This window comes from Ptychodera flava, chromosome 22 (genome assembly GCF_041260155.1).
Source record: "Ptychodera flava strain L36383 chromosome 22, AS_Pfla_20210202, whole genome shotgun sequence".
Classification (NCBI taxonomy): Eukaryota; Metazoa; Hemichordata; class Enteropneusta; family Ptychoderidae; genus Ptychodera; species Ptychodera flava.
This window is the reverse complement of record NC_091949.1, coordinates 33,408,544-33,417,983: the sequence shown is the minus strand read 5'-3', so window position 1 is coordinate 33,417,983 and position 9,440 is coordinate 33,408,544. Positions and strand designations below refer to the sequence as shown.

Below are 9,440 nucleotides of genomic sequence, written 5' to 3'. Positions count from 1 at the left end.
GAAAGGTATTAAGCATATTTGCTTCAGCCAATTCCTAATATGTGTATTTATTGAACTTTCCTTATTAGGGATATATACTTGGATTTATTTGATCAAAGTTGGTATATCATGCTACGTACATTGATGATAATACAAGGTTACATCAATATAGGAAGTCATTTCGCATTTAAGTTTTCATGTCAGCTAATTTATAGTTTGCATATGTAATGAGCTTTCAAAGTTTTGAATATATAGTTTGAAGGACTTGATCAAAGGCAATTACACTTGCTATATAAAGTGGTGATACGATGACAGCAGTAAAAGAAATTAATTATTTTTATTTCAGCTAATTACATATTTGAATACTTAATGACCTATAGAGTTAATTTGTGGTGAATATTGTTCATTATGTTGATCATAATACTTTCAATGAAGTTGCAAACATGTGGCAAAGGTTCAAATTTACACATAACTGCAATATATAATGAAACACGTGAGCATTTACAGTTCATATCTGGTCTGTGGAGGGCGCCCGCTCAGTCATGAGCTTGGTTAGACTGATACGCCAAAGAAGCGACCAGAGGCCCAGAGGCAGACTTCTAAGGCTGCGTTCACAAATAGCGGTGGGAGGGGGGGGGGGCTGGAGGTATTGTGATTGAAATCATCTTATCTCTCTTTTTCAGACCCCCCCCCCTCAGGACCCTCAAAAATGTTCAAGTCCCCCTTCTGTATGATATTTTTTTAAGTGCCCCCCTCCAATTATATCATATAACCATATATTATATCAGGGATGCACTGAAAGAAAATATAAACATGTATTTGGCAGTTCTGCTCGCTGATGTTCGACGTTACCTCTTATTAGAAGTTTGTAGAACCATATTGCTGAGGTAAGTTCTTAAATTGATTCATTTTTAAATGCAGCAGCGGACTTTTTGGATTTATCAGTCTCAGCTGACTTGAGTTAATCTTACTCTGGCCAAGTCAGTGGCACCTGCTGAAGAGCACACAAAATGACAACCATGAGAGCGTATGCAAATTGTGAATTCCTGGCTTCATTTTGCCAAATCGTAAAAAACTGAGCACAGTGACCTACCGAAAAACTGGGGTTTTTTTTCAAAAGTACAAGACATGAATGACTTAGATGGTATTTACAAATGTTTTACAAAAATGACAATACAGGAAGGTTAAAATATTCCATCAAATGAACGTTTTATTTAATCTCAGAAATTTTCAGTGATAATGACAAACTTGGTAAAAAATAAATGATTCTCTGTAGTCACACATTGTTTCATTTAAATTAGAGTCTTCTCAGTTCAAAGTTTTACTTTTGTGATGTTGTCCGTTGAGATGTGAAAATTTCATTCACTGTATGAACTTGAAATGAATGATTTTATGAATTGATTTTAAGTGATTTTCCGACCGAGAAAAAAACTATGACTTTTCATTGTACATTTGTAGAAAATCAAGCATGATGACCCCATCTTTTTTTTCCTAATATTTGATTATGCTCATATGCCAGAATTCAAAAATCCCTGGTAACTGTTAAGTCTCCTAGTCTTCTATGTGTTGCTCTCTGGTCTGATCTTGCGTACAAGTACCGGTATGTTTCACTCTCAATTGAGCACCCTATGACCAAAACTCTTCCTCAACTACATCAGAGTCAGAGGTATTACTGTCACTGCCGGTATGCAGTGAAAGTGACAATGCCGTAGGTAGTAGTAGACAGTAGCTTAACTTTGTATATTTTTGTTCAGTTTATACAACTGCGTTCTTGTTCTTCTTCAGTATTCAGCTTGCCGACATAGCCTGTGTACGTGTACCGTGCATTTTTATCATTGACAAATGATTTTCAGTCTGGACTCAAATTCAGTTCTCACAAATATACGGGCTTTGTTGACAAACTAAATATTGTGTTTCAGTGCTGTAGAGACACACCAAGAAAGTGTATTTGATACATTGCATATAAATTTTAAATTATCAACAGTTTCAGCTTCTGCCCTGTTATAAGGCCAAGTTGTTGCGTTTACGAAAATTTAATGGCATTCATACATTTAATTTTTAGATTTTTTTGTGCTTAAAGTCATAAATTGCCACAAAACGGTTCTAGATTTTATTTAATTATTACTAACATTAGAACCTTTGGATGACATCAAAATGTTGGGAACCAATGTTTTTTCAGGTCCCACTATAGGCAGAGCAAAACTTTCAATTCCCTCGACTACCCTAGAATTTTAGAATCCCCCTAAATTCCGCCAGTCCCCCTCCCCACCACTTTTTGAGAACGCAGCCAAGGTCATTGCTATTAGCAGCTTCTAAACAGTTTTCGCATTAGTGCAGATAATCATTGTTATTAAACGAAGATAGTTTATCACTTTGGGACAATAGCAACGAAAGATATGTCTAGATAGTCTTTACATTTGCCCGATACTTTGTTGAGACATCATGCATGTCGACATTTTACCGCTTTTTAATTTGAGGGAGCGTCCGCTTCACATATGTTCTGCTCGATAACTGGTAAATGCTTTGACCAGCATTTTCGCATTCTTCCCTATGCCAATTATGGTAATGACTATCTCTCGGATCTTTTAGCCAATCTTGATGGACCAAGCATGCAACTTGCGTACGTTGGTTTACTAAGTTATGGCACCTGGACGCACAATTGCTTGTGTAAGTCGTCCAATTAAAGCCAGGAAGCCTTACCACACAAAAGAGTTAGTTTTGTCTTGTCCCAACAAAGTTATTTCTCTGTGTATACTGGAATTTCTCTATCGTTCCATAGCTATATTGCCACTGAATCACAATGTAGGTAACCATGTTACAATATTTGTGTTTGCCCTTCAAATGTGGGGAATTTATTGAATATTACCTTTCTAACAATGTTTGACAACTGGCTTTTAAAGCGCCGTAGCTGTAACTTTTTATACTATTTTTTTCACTATCTTATTTTCATTTTTAATGCCCAATGCCTACTACAGTTTCTAGTTCTACTTCAAATAAACAGTGTTCCTGTCAACCTGGCCTATACACGTGTAGACTGCCAAAATTATTGGTCACAAGTGATTTCTGATATGAAGTAAAATTAAAACATGAGCAACAGTTTGATGTTGTGTTTACAGCTAAATAGTATAGATGTTAAAGCATGTTGTGGGGAGTAGAAAGTTTATTACATATAGCCAGGTTACATGAAACTCTTCAAACGTTCCTTTCTTTCTAAAGTTTTCTTCATCAACACAGAAAGCTGTCACACAATGGTCCTTTCTGAAAATAATTGATAGCATAAACAGTCTTATCAACAGCACACTGCTTTCACTATAGGTAAGCGGACGAGCAGGAGGCGGTTTATGGAATTTAACGGTACAGTTTGCCAGTAAAACTCCGAGGCCCGCAGGGCCGAGGAGTTTTATGGCAAACTGTACCGTTAAATTCCGTAAACCGCCGACTACGAGTTCGCTGACCGTGTTATACCACGAATTTGCCGAGTTTTAGAGCCTTGTTTGCACGCCGAAAGTTTTTATTTGTAATTTAAGTACAGTGCAAGTTGAAACTTTGGCAGGAAAACATTGACGCGTTTTGACACCTTGTTGAACGAAAGTATAAAAAACTAACCCATGATTGGATAAAACAAAGTTGACATGTGTTGCTATTGTAGCGCGATGACGTGGTTGCGCACCTGGTTTGATTTGAATTGTATGAATTATGTTTGATTGATTGGTTGGTTGAATGAAGTGAAAATGTGTTTGCAGATCGACGTTAGAGTCACGCTTTGCTCATTTGGGTCGAAAACTTTGAGCAGCATACACGCAATTGCCGAGTCGCTCTACGTATATCGATATGGCGGATGAAGTACAAATGAAAGCTGTATCCGGTGCACTTCAACTACCAAAGCCAAAGATGGAAAAGAAAAGTCCCCCTGTCACGCCAGTGCTAACGGCCACAATCGGAAGACCAAGCCACACAGCCACGTCAGAGAAAGGCGCAACAGAAACTGCAAGTACAAAAAAAAAATACGTGTAGATCCACACTGACTGTGGTACTGCGTGTGTGTTTGCCTGTAGCTAGATTTAACTTTACCAAAGGCGACTGAAATCTCTACATTCAGTGTTGATAACTGAATTTGAAGTCTTAAATTTCAGCTTCGAATGATCGTGATAACAATAACCTTAACACAGAAGTGATATTTGCGATCAATACCGTTATTTGATTTTGAGATGTACAGTCGTGCAAAATTAATTCAGTCCGGTGATTCTTTTAAAGTGTCTTTACTCTGTACTTAATGGTGAAATAAATTTCTTCTGGTATAATGTCTCGCATTTGTTTTTTTACTCGTCGCCACGTGACTTTCTTTTGTTTAAAATATGTCCGATTTACAAGTTCTTTTGTTTAAAAGTGTCCGATTTACTAGTAAACCGGACAGTTTTTAACAAAAGAACTGTCCGATTTACTAGTAAATCGGACAGTTTTAAACAAAAGAACTTGTAAATCGGACACTTTTTAAACAAAAGAAAGCCAGGTGGTATATAATAAAATATTCGGTTACTACAATAAACAGCTTATCTTGGGGGTTTTAACTTCAATCACAAAATGACACATCATAAAAATCATAAAAATTAGAAAGTCTCATAAAAATATATTACTTTGAGTAAACAAGACACGTGGAGTTTCAACAGTGACTCGTACTGCGGTGACAACTTCACAGTGGTGCCGCCTCACCACTCGGTCTTCGGCCTTGCCTCTATCCACTTTTTAATGTTTGGTTGTTCACTCACGCGCTCCCTCAGTGCTGTAAGGTTCGGGAACGCAGCCAACGTGCCTTTTAGCTGGTCAACATGGTGGTCAGTGTGAGCTATGAACGCAAGGTCCGCCAAAGTCAACTGTAGATAAACACAGTATCACAGTATTATAACCTATCATCTTGTGGAGCCCTCTCGAGCTGGCCTTGACGATGACGACGTTATAGCATAATGTGTTGAAAGGGTCAGTTTTCCGCTGCCAACTTGCCTAATCGCTATATGAGACCAAAATACTTTCCCAGGTAGTTCTGCATCGAATTTTGCCAAATTTCAGACAAGAACTTTACGACAGTACCAAGATCTCTTGTCCAAACGTAGGTGACCTCTGCTTTCAAAGTTAAAGGATTTCAAATGTTCAATAGTGGTGCTAATATCTCTTTCTGCAACCTTAGCTTGCACATATATGCGAACACAAAGCTAGTCCACATTTTCATATGTGCTTTAACATCTGTGCATCTTCATTTGAGATTTCCATCGGCTTATAATTTCTAAACAAGAACGACATTAAAAAGTTAACATAGGTTCGGAACAAATTGATGACAGCTGCCACCGAAGCCTAACTACAAGAGCAGAATTACATATTTTTATCGGTTTCCATGGGAGCATTACGCTGAACTATCGTTGGGATAATGTATGCCTAGATTGACGTGTTACTTTTGATGTCTTCGAACAAAATTGTGAGGACATTAAACGATGACCACAGCAAATGCTACAGCAATAATTACCATACATTACTGCGTCAGCAAGGTAAAAATTCTCATTGCAGAACTTTCTGTGGTAACACTTTAAATTCTCAAATATACATGTTTTAGCGATGTTTTCGTTTGAACACTTTGCTGCCGTATTTAAAGGACAAAGTTGGAGAGAATGACATATTATTTTATTGAACACTTTTTAAAAGGCAGGACCAAAATATGGTGATGATGGGAAAGAGTGGACACCACACGAAATAAAGCTAGAAAATCTAATATCGAGAAGCATAAAGGTGTTGTAAATTAGAAAGCCCGAATGTGTGTCCCAAGAGGCATTCTGTAGAATGTAAACAAGAAAACTATCGGAATGGCAAATGTCCATTCACTCACCGAATCTCCAACGAAGAAACCATCACCGCCATTGTTTGACGTCAGCATTTTTTCCAGAGCAGAAAATATCGTTGGAATAGTCTTGGTCAAGCATTTCTCTTTGGCTTCTGCCTGGAAGTAGCAATAGAAATACAACTGAACGACCATTTGTTGACCCAGATCTCGGAAAGATCTCGGTTACGTTCCAGCTATCGGCCATGAAAGTCACTACTTTCAATTATTTACATACTTGCTTAACATTATATCAATGTAAATGAACATTTAAATGTGACAAACCTGCCTCGTCTCGTCCTCGGCATACCACATTTCGATAAGACCTTTATTAATATCTTCTAATGCATCAACTACCATGTCAACTTTGGCCTTATCCAAGTTAGTTTTGCCTGCAAGCTCTGCATGGATGCATAAATATTTATAACAACGACGACGATAAACAAATATGATAAATAAATATGTTTGATATTAGACAGTGAAGGATTCACCTAAAGTTTATAAATAGGTGACAAGAGGAAGCTATTATAATGGTGTCGAAGTTGTATGCGCGTCGAAAATGAAAGGCTTAAGGTGTGCTCAAACTTTCCTAAATTAACACTTCCAACCATTCTCTCATCAAATCAAGAAAAAAATCAGGGGTCACCTCGCAAAAATTTGGTACTAGAGGAAGAAATTACCTGAATTTTACTGATATTTGAAATTTGAAGTGGCCGCCTTTTCTGTTTTAACTTAGGAAAAATGGGGAAAAATAAAATGTTGGATTTTCGAAATACTAAGATGGTTTTCTAAAATGACCTCTAGCATTTGTAAATCACGCATGAATTTCAAAAATTGAGAGTCCGCATATTTGTCCCCCGACGTGCATTCTACCTTAATGTGGCGGTGACACATATGTAATTGTATATCCAATACATCTCTCTCTATGATACAGACTCATGATTCTTCTATTTCAGCATATATGGAGTAGTTACCATGGAAACTGCCGAAATACCAAGAAAGCACAATCAAATTAATGAAAATATTCCCACACATGCAGAGTTTGCATTGTTCTTTTCAACACGACTGATGAAATATTCAGTCGTGTAAGGGTACCGTACCGTAGGGCAATAGTTGTCGGCTGGAGTGCCAGCAGGTAACTGAATAACCATGGAGGGACCGCGTTTAGTCCATCTGTCCCTCTGGTGATCAATATGCAAACAAATAAAAATATAGCTTCTTCTCACTTCATTTTTCCTTCTTCAGAGCTTTTTCGTTAGAATAACTTACCAAACTCATTGGCTAAATATCGAGCTATTGCTTGAGACTGGGCGATGACTTCGCCATCAACTTCCAAGACCGGCATCTGTCCGAAAGGATACTCTGTGTATGAAACAGTGGGAGGGAACATTGAAAGTGATGAAAAATTCCGCATTACATGTGTGTGGAGAACCGCGATGTACATCACGTCCACAATCAAAACTTCGAACTTTACATGGACGTAACATCATCGCAGATTGCAGCGGCCACTTATTTGTAATCGAAGGAGAGGGGTGAACTTGAAACAGCGCCACATCGCGATGATATAAGAAATAATCCTCATACCTCCAAGGTACCACTATTACATGCACTTTTCTCTGTCCAGTTGACTTTGCTGGAGAGGAAATGTCCCCTTGAAATTTGTAACTTAACTTTTTAAGTGAAGTAAAATGTTAGCTATTATAGCGTCTGATTTTTTCGCCAGCCGCAAAAGCGTGCACTTTGACCAAAAGGTTTGACGCTAGCTCTCTGCGAATGTTCGTACTTACACGAAGCTGTACGCAAATAGCATTTGTGTCGCCTGAAGAAAGTTCCCAAATCAGAGTTTCTTGGCCCAGGTGCATCTAGGGTTATGGTTAGGGTAAGGGTTAGCTGTCCAAGTAATCGTACGTTCACGTGGATGCCTCTACACGATCCTGCAACACTAATCCTAACCGAAAGGTTTACCGAGCCACGGATTTCCTTGAAAAGTTTCATAGAACTTTCTTCAGTGAACAGAGTAGTATTGCACTGAACATGTATGTTTGTCCTTTCAGTCTTCCACGAGTACAAATTTGTAAACGGGAGCGATTCCAACTCTTCAAATCTTTCCCAATAAGCTTCTACTATGTTAAGCCTAGAGGCTATGTTGCCGTTATACCACATTTCAATTACAGACACAGCTTTGTAAAATACAATGCCACCTGTTAGACTTAAAAAAGGAGCTTTTCGTTGTGACCAGGGATGGCCGCGAAACCCGACTTTGTTCGTCGTGTAAATATGACGCTCTACAATTCCTCCCAATTAATCTATAACCCGCCACTTCATTTTCTCCAAATTCATGATTCTCAAGATGAGAATTTGATAACCTTGATGTAACTAATGACAGCGAGTCTCGGTTAGATTATCTTATTTGTGTGAGTGATTGGTGTCTAATGTATATTCAAGAATTAAATTCATTGTCATGTATTCGTAATCATTTTTCTGTGTATTAACTACCAATGTATATGAGAGAGAAGTGGGAAGGGAGAGAGACAGAGACAGACAGCCAGACAGACACAGAAACGGAGACAGACAGACAGAGACAGACAGACAGACAGACAGACAGACAAACGGCCAGAGAGTCTAGATTATAGGGTTGAAACTTTTAGCCAATGTTCTGAAATGAAATGAAATGTAATTTTATCTGTAACAAAGAGCCTCACACATGTGTCAGCGAACTTAACACTGGCTGTTGCAACGTCCTTAAGAAAAAAGAAGAAAAAATCGTAGGATATATATTGACAAGGAACTGAAATTAAAATCTCAAAGATAAATTCATGTTAATATCCATTCATTTAGAAACACGTTGAAATTTGGCATGGTGTCTGTAATGTAAGTGTCATATTTGTACAGCTACATTTGAAGCTTTAAGTTAACGTCTGCGGCTAATGTAGTCGTATTCCTATCCTGATTTTGCAATATGTGACTGTGTACCACTACCCAAACGGATGTTACCTCCAAGACACCGCCACCAACATACAATGTACTCTGAATGCTTCCTATTGCTGTTCGAATAATTCTCCGGGTGTAGATTAGCAGAATGTATGACCCTCCCCTGCATCAAGACCTTACATATAACTGACTAACTTACTTCCGGACGCGGACACGGACTCTTTTTCGCTTTGCCATTGTTCTGGGTCGAAACGTATATCTTCGTATTCCACACCGGCCGCAGCGAACACTAGCCGGCTTGGCTCGGCACGACCACGGTTTGCGAAGTATTTGAGCTTATATATAGGCATAGCTATAATGTATGAGGCAAATGGGTAGCGACGAGAGCCTAGCCTGTGTCAGTTACAGCTACCAGCTACCTATCAGCAGGGGTTGTTAACATGACCTGAGACGACCTCAGTTAGGTGACCTAAATTAACATCGATAACTGCGCATGTCAGCTCAGTAATTTCATCACCTTGAACCCTGATCCACTTCACAGAAAATCTGGGACTGGCTACGAAAAATTGACAGTATAATCATAGATAGTGACGTCAACTGTTTTCAGGGTCATATTAAGTTTCAAAACAAATATTAGTAGTATCTTCAAACTGATTTGCCAGGAATA

At 38.4% G+C, this 9,440-nt stretch overlaps 1 protein-coding gene and 1 long non-coding RNA gene across 2 annotated transcripts; both read right to left on the bottom strand.

The window, feature by feature from the left end:
- Nucleotides 1-4,523: 4,523 nt before the first annotated feature.
- Nucleotides 4,524-5,965, bottom strand: LOC139123243 (uncharacterized). Its single transcript, XR_011549622.1, has 2 exons — nucleotides 5,852-5,965; nucleotides 4,524-4,850 (listed from the first exon to the last, which is right to left on the bottom strand). It is a non-coding gene; the product is annotated as an uncharacterized lncRNA (long non-coding RNA).
- Nucleotides 5,966-6,112: 147 nt separating this feature from the next.
- LOC139122341 (glutathione S-transferase 1-like) lies at nucleotides 6,113-9,215 on the bottom strand. The gene is made up of 3 exons (XM_070687737.1): nucleotides 8,973-9,215; nucleotides 7,112-7,204; nucleotides 6,113-6,243 (listed from the first exon to the last, which is right to left on the bottom strand). Exons 1-3 carry the CDS (start codon nucleotides 9,121-9,123, stop codon nucleotides 6,113-6,115), a joined length of 375 nt encoding a protein of 124 aa, XP_070543838.1. The 5' UTR covers nucleotides 9,124-9,215.
- Between the last annotated feature and the right edge of the window lie 225 nt (nucleotides 9,216-9,440).